The sequence below is a fragment of the Bubalus bubalis genome, chromosome 8 (assembly GCF_019923935.1).
Source record: "Bubalus bubalis isolate 160015118507 breed Murrah chromosome 8, NDDB_SH_1, whole genome shotgun sequence".
NCBI classification, from domain to species: domain Eukaryota; kingdom Metazoa; phylum Chordata; class Mammalia; order Artiodactyla; family Bovidae; genus Bubalus; species Bubalus bubalis.
In genome coordinates this window covers 85,951,937-85,969,953 of record NC_059164.1, presented here as the reverse complement: position 1 = coordinate 85,969,953, position 18,017 = coordinate 85,951,937, and the positions used below count along the sequence as shown (strand labels likewise).

Here is an 18,017-nt window from a genome sequence, read left to right as displayed (position 1 = left end):
TAAAAGTTTCAATAGGTTATTGATAAGAATGAAGCTGTATTTCATCCTCAAGGCAAACAATAATGAATTTTAGAATCCCATTCCTCTTAATATAGTCATTTACTTTATCTTCAAATTGTATTCTATTTTAATGCTTGATTTGTACTTTTGTGTATGGGTTATCATTTTTTGTATTAGCATGCAGTTGATATGTATCTTGTACAAAATCCACTGCCATAAAAATATTTTTCACTATATCAAAAACCATGTTTTCCAAAATAATAACTTTTAAAGTTATAAAAGCTCAAGCATTTAACTGAGAACCTTAGAGGTTATGGTAACATCAGAATGTTCATTAGATTAACATGAAGGTAAAACTGTCAAAATACTGTATTAAATATTAACTGAAGTCAAAGTTCCTTCATTTTACCTTTAATTGCTTGACAGAGGTGTGAAGAATAGTCAGATCTTTTATTATGATGTCTTTGGATTCACAAATTCTTCTTACTCAGAGTTACCTGGATAAATTAGTGGTAGCTCTCAAGTACAGTGAATTTAGAGTATGTTTTGCAGAACATTCAGGTAAAACAAAAGTAAAATCTGAGCTCTATGAAATACACATCCAGAACATTCAACTTACCTCCAGTAGATGAGAATACCCACAAGAACCACTAGACAGATAAAAGTCAGGGCCGACACGATCACAAGGGGTATAACTGCCTTCTTCTCGGATTCCAGCCCCTCAGCTAGACCAATACGAGACTCATGGCTACTATTACTGGCCTCTGTAGTCGGAGAAAATTGAGAAAGTTGATATTTAAGCTTAAGGGAAAAGCACAACATTTTTCAACCGAATAACTGCATTCTTCTTGCTGTTGCTTACCTTTAAAATTTCTCTGACCCAAAGCTTAAAAGTAAGGCAGTTGCAAAATAAATGAGTCATAGGTGTGAAATATACTGTGTGGGGAATTTAGTCAATAATTATGCAATATCCTTATGGTAATAGACTTATTGTGGTGATCAATTTGAAATGTTCAGAAGTATCGAATTACTATGTTGGGCAACAAGGACTAACATGGTGTTACAGATCAATTACACTTCACAAACAAACAAGCTCATAGAAAAAGAGAAAAAAGGAAGTCAGGCTATCAGAGCTCAGGAACTATAATATCCAACAAAGGCTGGTAACCAGGAAGCAAAATATTGCCTTGAAAAGCTTGTGAAAAGGGAAACTAAAGTATTAAAATAAAAACTATTCAGTTTTTAATAAAAATGATCCAGAAAAACAATGCTACTTACTGAATCACCATATATAATCTTGATTTCCCAAAATGAATTGTAGTGGAAATATTTTTCATCCCACAGTTAGGTAAATAATTAGGAGCAATTAATAATTTCATAAAGAGAGACTCTTAGGATAACTCTTCTTACATTAAGATAACCCTTCAATCCAGCAAACTATTTAAAATTTAGACATTTTGAATTCCCTTATTGTCAACTGTTTTTATCAAAAATAAAAATACCTTTGCATGTGAATTGAAGGAATGCACAGATCTAAGGTATTCTTTTTAAATACGCAAGTGTAAATTATGAAAAAGTCTGAATTCTGTCCTTGGGTTATTTTAGAAGATAGCAAATAACTATTTTTTTGTGACAAATCAGGTACATTTTTGTTCTACAACTTCAAAATCACTGCAAACAAAGCTATCTTTCTAAGTTGTTAAAAAAAGTTTTAGAACTTCAGAGTGTCAGAGACTAGTCACAATTCCTCCCTTCTACTTTGAGGTGTGACTGCAGTGGGAAACCAAGATGATTGTACATCAGAACCCTAACAGGATGCTGCAAGCTGACACCGCTACAAACTAACAGTCCTTATCCTGTCCACCTGTAGGATTTCTGGAGTAACTAAGTTTAAATTCCTCATCAGAGTCTACCTTGCTTCCAACATATATGGTACATCTGGTATAAAAGTACCTTGGTATACTAAGTACTATACTCTTAGTATAGTATAGACTTATATAGACTTATATATAGTATAGTATAGACTTAGTATAGACAATGGGCATTAATTTAATTGAAAATACTATCAATTTAATGGAAAATATCTGAGGATAAATTTTACAGTCACAGATTCATAAATACAGCACTGAAATATGTCTAACTGGAGAGAACTTGAGAGTTAAAACAATAGACTCCTTCTGTAAAGGGAGGTGATGCAGAAAGGGTCAAGAATTTAATCCACATATAGGAAATGCATCAAAGGATTATAAGTTGCAACCAAATATTCCAAGATGTGTATTTTTATAATTACAGAAGCATTTGTGAGAAAAAAATGGAATTCAAAGTTGTGACTGGAAATAATGAAACTGTATAAAAGTGGGAATATTGTAAGTCAGTTGATCCTTGAGCTGTAGTTAATATTCTTATGAGAGAAGGCTAAACTTCGCCTTCTATTATATTAACCGTACACTCTGGTCATTACCTACTGTGGGGAGACTCATTCAGAAGCCTAAGTTTGAATGCACTGGTATTGCTTTATGAAATTTAGGAAAGCATTTTGTTTCATACACAACTGTCTTCCCATTTTTTTTTCTATTGTTACAATAGAAATAGTTTGTGGTTAATAAAGGAAATAATCCACTTAGCAAAGTCTCTGGTACCTAGAAATTACAAATGAAGGTTAGTATTATTATCTATTTCAGTCATTCTTGAAGTAGGTCCCCCAGAATAGTGGCATCGGCATCACCTGAAACTTCTTAGAAATGTATATTTAGGGCCCTTCTTCAACCATCCCAAATCTACTGAAAAAGAAACTCTGTAGGTAAAACCCAGCAATCAATGTTTTAACAAACCCTCTGGGTGATTCTGATCCACATTAAATTTTAAGAACCAATGATGTACATTAACTTACCTACAAAGTGAGTTTATATAATTTCACTAGTCTTCAACGACCACAAATATTCATTGCAGTAGGCATATAGCTGTATGTGTGTATATATATGTATTTAGATGTGTACATATCTCATTTATATAGATGTATGTATATACATATATATGAGATATGTCTGATCAAATATGTGATACATATGTCAGATATATAACATGAAATATGTAACAAATCACAATATATATATGTCATGCATACTATATACATACATTATACACACACATGCATACACTCAGAATCTTGTATGTAGACTTTACTCGTAAGTTCTCTGGGATGTCTGATTTTAAAACAAACCTTTTAATTAGGGAATTAGAATGATAAAGCCAAGATAATTACATATAATGAAACCTAAATATTTTATATGAGCTACCACATGAAAGTAAAAACAATCAACTGGCTGCTTTGTATACTATAATGAAGAGCAACTAGTTATACTGCTTTTTATATTCATTAGTTGACACTAAAATATGTTTGTATATGGCTCCATAGTATATATGAGTTACCTAAATAATAAGGCAAGAATGTGCTAATGATTAGGAAATAAAGAAATAAGAATAATATTGGTTTACAAATTAAGCATTATTTATATTTATATATATTCTACTGTTCTCAATCATGAAAATGTAGTCTCTAAGAGACAGACACCAATGACACATGTTTCCAGTCTTAGTTTTTTTTATTAACTTCCTGTGTGACCTTGATCAAGCAGTCTAGTATCTTTAGGACTCAGTCTACGCATTCATAAGTTGCAGGTACTAATATCTGTCTTATCTATATTATTTTGAGGAGCATGTCTTATAAATTATTCTACATTCTAAAAAATAGGTAATAAAATGGTAAGTTTCAGAATTAGTCTATATGCATTTGATAGAGAGGCATTTTCAATTATTGGACAAGACAAACTACATATGATTTTTTAGATATGTTTTAAAAACAGGCAACAATTTTCCCCTATATGATCTTATTTATGTCATCAATTACATTACTTGATGCTTTTAGATGTTATATTCATATTGTTTTCTCCTCATCAGTAGGAAAACATCCTCAAATTAAATAAATCTAATCAGTGCATTGAAGAGAAAATGCAGTAATTTTAGTCAGTAATTTCAGGTTTGACATTTTATAGTATATAGTCTTTTCATAACAGAATAATCTAGCAATAACATATAGATGATGTCACTATAAAATAAGATAGAAAAATGGATGCATTCCTGATGTTTTCTTTTTAAATCAATCTAATAAAAATTAAAAAACCAAAAGAACTATAATTGAAGCTGGATAACAATTCATATATAAGGCAATACTAATGAATATGGTGACCCATGAATTATACTTATTTTCACATAACAGAGTTTAAGTGTTGAAAACTGGAATGCAACGTTAAGTAGGTATCAAATCAGAATGTAGAAAAACTTCTCTATCAAAATGTACACGCTTTTAATTGCTGCTGCGCTGAAGGAAAAGTACATAACTCATTCAAGGAAAGGAAATAACAAAGAGGAAAACTATCCTAATAAGATTGGTATCTATGTTCTGGATTTTAAATACCTACTTTTACACAATGATAGTGCAAGATGTTACTTTATTTTTTGACTCACTGTTGAGATTTAAATATTTTTCATTGTTCATTTAAAAAGATGCCTTAAAATGTAGTAAAAGCAAATTATAAAACTTAAGATCAAGGCAATGAAATTATCTAGTATTTCATATTCTTAATGGCACTGAATTTCCCCTTTCTGCACCACCCCCCACCACCCCCCGGCATCTAAAGCAAACATCTGTATTATATATACTGCAAGCAATCTGCTGGAAGAAACATCTGGCTATAAATTAGTTTGCATAAAATACATGAACAAATGAAATGCATTTCTACAGAAAATGTTCTTGTGTTGTACACCTTGTCATACAATACCTATACATATTATGCATATTAATGGCCATTATCTAACTTCTTAGAAAGGCATGTAACAACAAGTATAAAGTAGAAGGTATTTTGTTAGTTCACACTGCCCTCTTTAGGCAATGTTAAGGTAATCAAAGAGACATTCTTAAAAAATTAAATCTTAAAAAAATATCTTACCATTAAACTTTCAAAACATAGCAATAGAACTTTTTTCTAAAGTCCCCAATCTGATGTGGATGTCCAAAATATCTAATTGCTTTCCACTGAGTGGGTCAGAGAGAGACACATATGTCATATTATATCAGAGTTTGTAATTCGATAGATTTAGTTGGCAATGTAATTTAGAATATGCACAAATATTAAAACTAAAATCATCCAAAATACACTCCAATCTATTATTTAAAAAGCAGTGTACTAAAAATGTATTATATACACATAATTGCTCTCACATATAACAGGCATCTTGTGGAATATGAAAAAATTGACAATAGAAATCATTTTATCTGTTTTGGAGAGAGTTAATCTAAGGATGAAAACACATCGAGTATTTCTTTGAAATAATGAAAAAAATCAAATTTTAAAACCTGCAAATTGATTTATAAATATCCTGATTTTTAAAAACGATGGCCATTTTACCAAATACCTCTTTCCAAGATTTTTCTTTCTTTTTTTTTTTTTTTTTTTGAGGCAGAAAGCCATCACACCTCAGTCTATCCCTTGGATCCATAACTAACCTGCCTCTGAAATGTTGAACACTTCTGAATGCCCGCTAGTAATAGTCGGTGTTGAGGACTGTGGGGATCCAGGAGTTATTTCTGAGTCACCTGTTTCCAGTACCCCATCACCATCTTTTTCATTAATATCAGGAAAACTGAAATCTGTGGAAGTCTCATTATCATTAAGGCTATCTGAGGCACCTTGCCCTGATCCACTCTCTTCATCACTTGTAAGAACTGCCCAAGCGTTAGATTCTGGACTGAAAGGAAGCAGGGTATTGTGAGTCTGAACATCATTTTCCTGTTTTCCATCATTGCGCTTCTGGGGTGGCACATTTGTTGGTGGTGATTTATCAGGACTTCTGTCCATATCAGTCTGATCGTCTGATATGACACCTGTGATTCTATTTCCTTCTTCAGAATTCTGAGATAGTGCATATGAGATTGGGTTATTCTGATCCACAGAACTGTTCTGCTGGGTGTCTGAGTCATTCATCACCTTTTCCTGTGATTCTCTATAGGAGAAGCATGACATACACCTATTGATGGATAAGCCATCCTTATCTCTGTCATCATAATCATCATCACCGTAATCATCAATATCACCACTGTCACCACCACCCACCAAATTGGCATCAGATCGGGCACTTTGAATTGGCTCAGAAGTTGTTCTGGAAGGAAACAGCAACTTGGTTGTGGTTACAGAACCATCCTTGTTGGGAGAAATGGCTGAAATGGAAACATACACATTTCCTAAAGGGACAGAAGGATCAGCAGTTACAACTGGATCAGAAACAACTGTAGGAATACCAGCCAATACCTCATTGGTGACAGGGCCCTTGGTGGAGGTGAAGACTTCATCAGAATAAACAAGCTTATTTATAAGCGTATCTGGTGGTGCAACTGATAAAACAGGAGTAGCAAATGCATGCCTTCCTTGTGTAGGAAAGGCCTGGTTAAGCTCCAAATTGGCAGTTTGGAACAACTCATCATTACTGTACAATGAAGGTACTGTTTGGTGGGAACTTTTGCTTTTATGCAAAAGTGGTTCAGAATATTTCTCACTTGCATAAGAAATGGTTAAAACTTGAAGTGAAGCAGCATGCGTATTAGGAGTAGATGATACATCAGAGATTGGTACAGATGGAGAGTGCAGCGTATTTTCCCTTGAAGCGGCATTGGATGCCATGAGATGTGGTACTGTAGAACTAATGTGATCAACCTTGGGGGTTTCAACCACTATTGGGTCATTAGGCACAGCTGGCAGAGCAGTTTTAAGCAACAAGTCAACACCAGAAGCCTGAAAGGAAGGTTGCAGCAATACTTCAGTACTAAAAGAAGCTGAGGGCTCATAAACTAAGAGCTGAGTTGAAGGAGATAACATTTCACTAGAAGTAGGGTCAGAGGATGCTGGCTCTGAGTGTGCACTAAGCGCAGGTTTAAGTGAAGTGTCACCAAATGCTTGAGATACAGCGTGTGAAGACTGAACCGGAAAGTTATTTTCTGGAATTTGACTAATCTCATGATCATATACCTTAGTGGCAGTAAAAGCAAGAAGCTCTGGGAGGATGCCCTCTGGGCTAGAAGTGGAGGCAGAGGATTCTTGTAAAGAGGCATTCAATGTATTTACACGATCATATAGGTCAGGCATGACTGTGCTTTCAGAGGGGTAAACCAGGTCACTGAAAGAAGAAATGTGCCGTTCTGTCTCCTCTCCGTGTATTCTGTCACTTTTAGAAAGTAGCTTGTTATCGTCACCAGACATAGAGGTTGGATATGTAAATTCAGCTACAGAAACGGGTGAAGACATGTTAAGGGTTGTCAGACCGTCTGTGTCAGGCACAAAAAATTCACTATCAGAGGAGGCTCCAGACCACTCCCCATCACCAGAGAGCCCCTGAGTGGGCTGCAGCAACAATGCGCTTGGGGTTACTAAGGGAGACTCGGGCATCGGTAGGTGGTGACTAGGGCTGCTAGATAAGGAACCCTGAACAGAATCACGCCCAGGTACCACAGAACTGTCAGAAACCCTGAAGAGGTGTTGGGAGCCCTCCTCATTAGTTAAGGCATAAGAAGGTTCAGGCCCTGAAGAACGTGCATGCATCATGACATCACTGCTGGATGCTTCAGCTGGAGAAAACACAAGCGTTTGATAAAGAACAGCAGGCTTGCTAGCACCAAATTCCAAGGTCTCCGAAGCAGCACGCGTAGTGATCTGATGCGACACGGCATCAGAATACGGAGCAAGGCTGGGCTCTAACAGCAAATCACCCCCAGCCACCGGCAGAGAAACATGCAGGGACCCCTGATCGCTCTCAAGAGCTGCAGTAACTTGCGGAAGGATCTGAGAGATCGTATACACACGGTGAAGCAATTCACTACTGGAGGAAGCGGAGGAAAATGAGAGCAAAGGCGCACCATCATAAGAAGACAGGATGGATTCGACTGACACACCGACACTGGGAAATACAGGTGTAGCATGCAAGGCCCGATCACTACTTGAAGCAGCAGGGGTAGTGTTGAGGGTCTGGTTGTCAAGCAACAAGGGGGTGACTAGAGGAAAGACTTCACTACTGTAGGGAGGTTGGAGAGGTGCCTCACCATTGTACACTGGTTGAGTTGTCTGCGCGTGTACCACGTTGACGGTGGGGACCGAATGGTGTTGTCCGGAGGACGGAGTAAAAGCGTGAGGTGTCACCTCAGTGGGGAAGTACGCAAAGGTAGAATACTGTGGCATTCGCACATCTGAGACCGAGGGACCCCGTGACAGCAGTGGGCCTGGAGGAGAGGATTCTGTTGTCTTCTCAGATTCGTCACCATCCACGCCGGTGTAATTAGTCTGGAGAAGGCTCTCTCTACCTGACCCGACATCGGGCAGTGTCGTCACGTCTGTCGTACTAGGAAACCACACATTTCCATCTACGGAAGGATCCTTGAGAGATTCTTCCGAACCTGAGGAGGCTGAATCTTCTGAAGCATTTCTCGCAGATTCTGGGATAAAGACATCGTATGTGACGAACTCTGGGTGTTCTGAAGGAAATACATCGCCATGGGGGGTGTTCTCGGAGACAAACGGCACAGCGGAAGTTGCTGCGGGACTGGAGCCAGAAGAATCATCCGCTCCTGGATCGAGCTTGAAACTGGTCAATAAACTCTCTTCCTCACTGATATCAGTAGATACCTCTTGCGATTCCGTCGTAGAAACTGTATCTGAATATTCCACCGTCCCGGACAAGTTCATCTGTGGAAATCGGAGAATGGTTTTAGAGCCGTCACTTGAAGAGGCTGAAGTGCCTGCCAGAGTGAGAGGGGGAGGCTGGGTCACAGTCTGTGAAGTCGAAGGAACGTCTTTTTCTGGGTCTAATTCAGTGACTGGCTGGAAAGTGGAATCTAAAGATGTGTTGGGAATATCACTCTTTCCAGAGAACTCGCTTCCTCTTGCTGGGGAGCGGTTAGTCTTAGCCTCGTTGTATTTGGTCCCCACTCGGTTGTAATTTGTTGTGGTAGGAATCTGGGGTTCCTTTCTCCTAATCTGGTTTGTGGCACCGTCTCTACCAGGATTCACAACAGTGTCTCCTTCCATGTCCTTTCCCTCTTCTTCCTTTGAAAAGCAAGTAAGATTTAATGGGATATAAGGAAATTAGAGAAAAGTGAATTTTTTTTTTTTTTTTTTTTTAGTTCTACCAGTGTATTGCTACCAACCTATCTCCCTCCACCCTTCTCATACATGCATGCTCAGTCGTGTAACCCCATGGACTGCAGCCCTCCAGGCTCCTCTGTCCATGGACTTTTCCAGGCAAGAATATTGGAGTGGGTTGCCGTTTCCTTTTCCATGAAATCTTAATAATATCTTAAACTGCATTATACTGTGATTCTTCACTTGTGGGATTTTGGAAACTTCTCATAAAGCACCACCCCTCTAGAAGACACGCCTCTATCTTGTAACCAGTATTATCCACCCTTGAGGGACAGTAATTCAACTCAAGGAAAATATCTTACTTATGGCTGCTTCTTAAAATTTTACTTTATGGAAGTAATTAATAGATATCACAGCTTTGAAAAGAAGACACAGTGTAGTGGTATTTACTTACTGAGAGTGTTATTTAACATGGTATTTATTTTCTTGTGTTTATATTTCTCTGTTTAGTTCATCTAGCAACAAGCTAAATAATAATTAGCTTCTTGTAATGTAAAATGGCAATAAAACAACTTATTTAAAAGATCAAAGTAGTTGTATATTCAGACTATTTGTATATATTCAGAATACATCACAATTTTAAAGCTATCCTAACAGGAAAGTTTCAAGACTGGAAGAGGTTTTTGGCTTTGTTCGTTTTTGTTTTAAATACTTTTCCCTAGGAGTTCATCTTAAACCTAGGCAGACATTTTTAACAACTGGTCAAAATATGGGCCTAGTTCTAGTCATTTAATTTTGTGTTTCCTTTAGAAATACCATTCAGGTGACCCAGTCTCTCATGAGCACTTAGTTACTATGATGGCCCAGGAGTGATCTGGCTAGAGGTTAACCAAAATCCATGGTCTCTTTTTATTTAAACTGTATATATTATAATATGTCTAATCATATGTTTAAAACATTGAATTGCCAAACATATTAAGATATGATATTTTTTGTTCACGTGGGACATGAATTTGTCAGTTTGGTAGCAATGTCATCTATTAGATCTTTTAAGGTCACGCTCCTTGAAAAAAAGAAAAAAATGACCAAATACAAATTGGTCAGTGAGAACCTGACCAGTATCAGTAGAAAGAATCTGAATCTTAGGTCATGTGTGCTCATGAGCTTTTGTCTCAGACACACGGAAAGCTACATGTATGAAACACAAGATTTCAAGCTTAATGACTGCATTGTTATCTAGAGCTTAATTATTCAGTTGATTTAAAGTTGTTTTTTAATCTTAAGGCATATGCGACAACCCTGAGAAGTGAGTCAGCCTTAATGCTCTGGATTGTATTAATGCTAAAATGGATATTCTTTTAGATTCTCCAGATCCATTTCCTCCCTAGTAGTATTCCTTGATAAAATTTTGCATTCTGATTGATGCCATGTTCACAAGGACAACTAGAAGATTTTACCACATAATTTCCTAAATAAATATTCCTCTCATCTTCAGGCCCCAAAACTTCACGCAAAAGGAAATAAGAACAGTTTGCTTTGACTCACTCTTGGTGGAAAACACTCTTCTTTCCTTAGAAGTTCTTACAAACATTTGCTTTATAATCTGATACAGTTTTGGTGAGGATCAGTGTTAACCTTAGCAATATATAGTTTCTGAATTCTTTCTCACTTTTCTAAATCTGGATACTTGCCAGTTTTCTGGTATCACACCACACTCTTACCCTCTACCAAGACATTTAAACTTTGCTCTCCTCTATTCAAACCTCCATTTTCTTCTCTCTTCATTCTCAGCAGATGGTTTTCCTGATTACAGAGGCAGTAGAAGCCACCAGAAAAAAACTCAACTCTTCCTAGCATTAAAACATCAAAACCCACCAGGACCAACCAAATCGACCTCTGCTCTTCTCATCCTGTTGTAACAGAGTTGTTGTTCTACTTCCTTTCTAATTTCTGCATTTGTGTTCTAATCCATTCTCTATCATCCTCTCAGGAATTGAACACAACTATTTCCCTCCACTTTGTATTTTCAATTTTGCTTTCTTAAATGGATCACTCTTACCAGCTCAAACCCAGATCTCTCGTATTTAAAGGGAGCATAATGGAACATCTCTACTTCAACGCCTAGTATTCATTTTACCTCTCCCCTTTTCTTCACAATAAAGTTCCCAAAACACATGTCATCTATCTTCTCTATATCCTCTGACAATTTCTTTTCTTTAGAACTTTTATTTATTTATTTGTTTTTTGCTTCATTGTGCAGCATGTGGGATCTTAGTTCCCTGGCCAGGAATTGAATCCGTGCCCCCTGCATTGGAAGCTCGGAGTCTCAACCACTGGACCACCAAAGACTAGAAGTCCCTGATCTGACACTTTCTTTCAAATTCCACATACCATTGCTTCTCTTCCTCTTTGCTTATTATCCCACACAAACCTCCTTTATTATCCTCCTACTATAAGCTATGTAGACTTCTATAACATTGTTCTTAAAACATAATGCCAGTCACCCTTTATTCTGTTACATTTTTGGGGAATAAAAACTATACACACACAAAACACAAATTTCTCTTTCATCACTGTGAGATTCTTAGAATCTGAAGAAGATGATGGACCTTTTATTAATCCACCCAACTAAGTCTTGTACATCTCTATGGGGTCATACTGTCTCATGTCAACGTTTCAAGAAGAACATAAGATTCATGTTCTATGATTACTTTATATATATGAAAAAACAAATATTTTAATGGACACTGTTTCCCAAGATTAAGTTATGTGAATCTTTCCTCCTCTATGGTTTTGATATGGATCATACCTGTTATCCTTTATGATATCTATTAAAATTTTTTATTGAAAAGCCTTGATTGTGCTGGAGATAGTTTGTCTTTCAAAGTCAGGCATTCCTATTGGAAGAAAACTTGAGGAACATCCCCGAAACTATTCATTTCCACGTTGTTGTTGTTGTTGTTGTTTACTTGCTCAGTCATGTCTGACTCTTTTGCGACACCATGGACTGTAACCTGCCAGGCTTCTCAGTCTATGGGATTGCCCAGCCAAGAATACTGGAGTGGGTTGCCATTTCCCTCTCCAGGGCATCTTCCCAACCCAGGGATTGAACCTGCATCTCTTGCATTGGAAGGCATATTCTTTACCACTGAGCCACCAGGGAAACCCATATTCAGGCTTAAAACCATTACTGATACATTCCAGGTGTTTGCCAACTTCTATCATTCATTCCTGCATGAATCAAGGAAGGTGAATAGTGTTATGAACTGTGTTTGTGTCCCCTCTAAATTCACATGCTGAAACCCTACCCTCTCAAAGTGACGGTCTCAGGAATTGGGGCCTTTGGGAGTCATTAGTATTAAATGAGGCCAGAGGTGGAAGCCCCATGAATGGGATTTGTGCCTTTATATTGAGTCATGAAAGGTTGCTTCTTCTGCTCTTCTCCACCATGTGAGGACACAAGTCTGCAGTCTACAACTGGAAGGGTGTTTGACACACATCACACACACACACACAGATATGCTTAGCTGAATTCTATTGTGAACTCTTGATGAAATGTGGACTGCTCATTTTGCTAAAATAGTCCTTTGTAAGAGAGAATTGCCATAAGATAAAAAATCACTGAGATAACGGTTCATGTGAAAACACAACCTAACCACTATTTACAGCTAGATAAGAATATTCGTTTTCACAAGTTATCAGCTCATACACATATATGTACTAATGGACACATTCCTACTACCATTAACAATAGAAAACCTGGATTTAACATATTATCTCAGTTCTGATGAATAGCATATTTGGGCTTAGGATGAAATATAAGATACAAACAGTCATCTTCTCTCTATTTCAAAACCTACGACAATGTTAAAATTTATAAATATCCTTAAAGGCCCATTTACTTAAAGGACCTTGTGCTGGCAACAGACTTTATAATATGCGTAGTCCAAACAAAAATAATCAAATTAAATGGGCAAAAGAATATATATACTTTATATTCTGGTTCACATTTATTATCAATCTATCAATCACTGGTTAAGTTAGTCAAAAATAAGCTGTAGCAACATTATGAATTGCTTAAATATTACTTTAGTTTGTTAGAAACATTTAGAAAATGAAAAAGTTCCAATTTGCAACTACAGTTCATAGCTATCATTACTTTTAAAGTCCATCATTTTTCTAATTATCAAAAAACCTTTTCTCTTTTTAAAAACTATACCAATTAAAGTATCTTCCAACTTCTTCATAAAACTCATGTTATTAATTATACATTAATCTACAAAGCTCAGCAACTAGTTCTACAAACAATGAATCATGCATGCAACACGAACTTTTTATTAATGCAACATCTGAAACCTAACCAATAATTCAAAATAGACTTTTTAATTTAAGCACTTGAATAAAAAATAGCTATGATACCTTGATTATTTCTTCAGTTCCAATTAATTCGGGAAAGAGGTCAAGTTCTACAAAATTAAAAACAAAATTATTAACATTTTTATTCAACTATTTCAGCTTTATTGGTCTACTTTTGGATGGAAAGAGAAAAGGAAAAAAAAAATAATACTGTTAGCTTGGAAAATACAGAATTGCTCAAAGAAAATTTCAAATTTCAGTTTCCAATACTACTGAACATTACATAACACAGCACTATGTAAACGTACAGGAAACTGCACTCAAAATCTTGATCTCTATCCTCCACTCCAACTCCTTTCCCTATTTCCACCCCAACTATGATTGAAACTAAGAAGGGAAAAGAAGACAGTGAGACTGATATTACTGGGTGCAAAGAAACCCAAGTAATTTTTCATCAGTGCAGACTTACTGCTGATAAAAGCATAGTTGGGAAAATGCCAGGGGATAAGTGACAGATATTCTTATTCAACTACTTATTCCTTAAGGTCTTCTTCTGACTGAAGGTCAAATAGTTATTTTTTTTAAATTAATTTTTGGCTGTGCAGGGTCCTCAGTTGCTGCGTGAGGGGCTTTCCCTAGTTGTGGTGAGCAGAGGCTACTCTATAGTTGCACTGCATGGACTTCTCTTGTTGCAGAGCATGGGCTCTAGAGCATGGACTTGGTAGTTATTTCACATGGACTTTGATCAGAAGCATGTGGAATCTTCCCGGACCAGAGATCAAACCCACGTTCCCTGGATTGGAAGGAAAATTCTTAACTACTGCCCCACCAGGGAAGTCCCAAATAGTTCTTTTTACTCTTCAGATTTGGGCTTATACGTATTTGTACACAGGGTGCTGCCCCAGGTAGAAGCAAGAATGTTTTCTAGCAGGTCCAGCCTGGATTGGCAGCAGGAAGGACAGACCAGAGCGATTCCCATGACTTCTTCCCAGGGATACACAACTAATACTGATTATGAAAGGAATGTAAGGACCAGGATCATTTAAGTCTGACTTTCCCAACTGGACAGAATCGGCATATTTCATGTGGCTGTGTCGTGCTTAGGCGCTCAGCTGTGTCTGACTCTTTGCGACCCCATGGACTGTAGCCTGTCCATGGGGATTCTCCAGGCAAGAATACTGGACTGGGTTGCCATGCCCTCCTCCAGGGGGATCTTCCCAACCCAGGGATCAAACCCAGGTATCCCACATTGCAGGCAGATTTTTTACCATCTGAGCCACCAGGGAAGCCCATGAATACTGGAGTGGGTAGCCTATCCCTTTTCCAGGGGATCTTCCAGATCCAGGAATCGAACCAGGGTCTCTGGCACTGCAGGCAGATTCTTTACCAGCTGAACTACCAGGGAAGCCCAGTCTAAGGATAGCTTAATCCTAAAACAAGACCCATCAGTAAATGTTAGAAAAGATGAGGAGCTACTAATAGTTCTCTCTCTCCAGTAAGGAATCTAGGCCCTCTGCCAAGTTACCAAAGGGCTTGAGGACCACTTATCCTCACTCTTCAAGCTGCATCAGGGAGACAGAAGTCAGGGTAACTATTAGGGATTGAGCATTATTACAAAGATACCTTTCTTATTCCTATTATTTTAGAGAATCTATCCCATCTCCAAAGTTTATGCTTTTCACTATCCTAAAGCTGTTTATGTTCTATTTTTTTTTATGCCTCTGTAGATCCTCAAAGGAAATGCATGTTCTACAGAATTTTCAAAGGCATAAATGAACTAACATTAAGTATTTACCAAATCCAGGCCTGCTTTATCATATAAACTGTATTGGGTTTATTTTCATGAAAAAACTTCTAGGTACTAAGAAATGTAAAACTATAAAATACTGTAATATGTTTGAATTTTATTTAGAAGAGAATTCAAGTAAAATATAGAAGTCCAGCCCCCATGAGGTTTTAGATAAAATTAATACTACTGACTAGTTAAGTATTTTAAAGTTACTCACCCTGAACAATTTTTGGTGCAATAAAAATGAAAATAGTCACTGTAAACAGTCATATCTTAAATTTTAACTCTCAATTATTATTATTTTCTTGTTAAAACTAACCATGAAAGAATCTGACAACTTTCATTTGGATCTTTAGTGTTTTCCTTTTTCTATTTTTGTCACCGTGAAACCTCTTACTCACCCTGTTTTTCATGTTATTTAGTCTTTACTTTTTAAAATTAAAATGATTTCAATAGTCTGATACAACTATGTCTCTATAACCTTCAAGGAAACCAATATAATGTGAATTTAAAAACAGGATTCAACTTAACTGTGAGAGAGAAATAAAAAGAACCTTTAATATGATTTTCTAAAAACTACAATGAGAGAAGTTCATGCATGTAAAAATCTCCAATTTCAGCATATGAGACAATACATAATTTTACTAAAAATATTTTTATATGGAGTCACAGCTTTTCATGTACTTTAAAATTACTTTAATATTAATAAGGACAAATCATAGTCAAATACTATTTTGAGATATATATATATATATATATATATAGTACTCTCGCCTGTAAAATCCCATGGACGGAGGAGCCTGGTGGGCTGGGGTCCATGGGGTTGCTAGGAGTCGGACACGGCTGAGCGACTTCACTTTCACTTTTCCTTTCATGCATTGGAGAAGGAAATGGCAACCCACTCCACTGTTCTTGCCTGGAGAATCCCAGGGATGGGGGAGCCTGATGGGCTGCCGTCTGTGGGATCACACAGAGTCGGACACGACTGAAGCCACTTAGCAGCAGCAGCAGCATACACACATATATTATACTTTAGATTTTATTTTGTTAAGAAGCTACAGAAAAACATCTCAATAAGAGTCCATTCTCTTCAACATGCTTACAGAGGTGTTTTTTAAAAAGGGCCTAACTTCATTTAACTTATACTTGTAATGACGAAAGGTGATTCTCTTATTAATTGTCAGGGTTGGGGTGGAGTGTATATAATTATCACATTAAGGACAATTTTTTTCTTTCAGTACTCTGTGTGTACTGCATTTGATTAATTGTTATCCTTTAATCAGAGAATAACTTAACTATATAGGTTATAATTCCCATTAAGCTAAAATACATAATTCTACTTAATCATACTGTCTATGAGTACTGGGATCAGCGAGTTCTACTATAACTGGCTTTGCTGTTTACCACAATAAGAAGTAAGAAGTTTCCTTTAGGCCCCCTCAGGCCCTAGGAACAGAATCTACAGGTCCAAGAAGCCCTGTGATCTCTTTATTTCATAGCACACTCATGGGTGAATCAGGTGTGGGTGCCTTCATGTTGGTATGTAAAAACCCACTTTGAAGGATCTTCCTTGTGATTTCCTACTAGACTCAGATCATTTGAATTGACTGAAATACTGGTGTTGTCCAGGAATACTTTAAGAGCCCTGCCCAAAATAACCCAGAAGTCTTCTGCTGAGACTCCTCAGAACAATTTTGAAATAAAATAATTTTAAAAGATTGCTTCTAACTCCCTGGAGAATCTGAGCCATACTCCTGGGTCTGAAAGTTCACAGCACTCAAGGCCTAACTGCTGACTGACGAAGGTCTCAGGATGGGTCCCCACTGGCCTGCTGTTGTTGTTATTGTTAAGTTGCTAAGTCATATCTGACTATTTGCGACCTCATGGACTGTAGCCCACCAGGCTCCTCTATCCATGGACTTCTCCAGGCAAGAATACTGGAGTGGGTTTCCATTTCCTTCTCCAAAGGAACTTCCTGATACAGAGATTGAATCCTTGTCTCCTGCCATTGCAGGTGGATTCTTTACCACTGAGCCACCTGGGAAGTCCTTTGGCCTGCTGCTTCCTTGCAAATAATAACTAACGTTTTAGTGGTCACCAGTCTGGCTCAGGCACTACTGGGGTTTACAGAATCTTCTCACTTCATCAAAACAGACTCCAAGAAGGCTGCAAAAACAGTCCAGTAGTGAAGATTGTCAATATTTTTTTTTTACTGAACACTTAAAATTCACATTTATGGGATAACAGAATAAAACCTATGGGTCATTCTGGTTTTGTTAGATTTTCTAAAACAGCATGTTACTCAACATTCCACAAAACAAAAAAGCAACACTGATGTAGGTAGGCAAGCAAGGCTTATTTAATTGTTCAAAGGTTTTAAGCCAAGTTTCACAGTGCGAAAAGGCAAAAGCAATATAAACTGCAATCTTTTTAAAGGGTGATTTTTAAATATCATTATATAACATTACCTGTAGTGTAGTATGGTACAGGCTGAACAAGGACAATGTATAGTGATTTAACAAAGACAGTTGTTATACAAATGAAAAGGACACAAAACAGGAAAATGCACTGATCTAATTCACCATGTATTTAAATTGAATACATATGATTATCAAGACCCTAAGACATGTACTCAAATAATGTCTTCTATAACTATATAATAATTACATCTATATTGTAGAAATAAGCAT

The 18,017-nt window shown here is 37.0% G+C and overlaps 1 protein-coding gene across 5 annotated transcripts in view; it reads right to left on the bottom strand.

The window, feature by feature from the left end:
• Positions 1-18,017, bottom strand: part of PTPRZ1 (protein tyrosine phosphatase receptor type Z1) — a 210,330-nt gene that overhangs the window by 49,324 nt on the left and 142,989 nt on the right. For 2 of the 5 annotated variants that reach the window (XM_025291413.3, XM_025291412.3), the window contains exons 11-13: positions 13,602-13,648; positions 5,564-9,146; positions 620-764 (exon numbers count right to left, since the gene is read on the bottom strand). In XM_025291413.3, coding sequence (XP_025147198.3) covers positions 620-764; positions 5,564-9,146; positions 13,602-13,648 — 3,775 coding nt within the window. The remainder of the gene's footprint in view (positions 1-619; positions 765-5,563; positions 9,147-13,601; positions 13,649-18,017) is intronic. The other 3 variants (XM_006051535.4, XM_025291415.3, XM_025291414.3) reach the window with 2 other exon arrangements.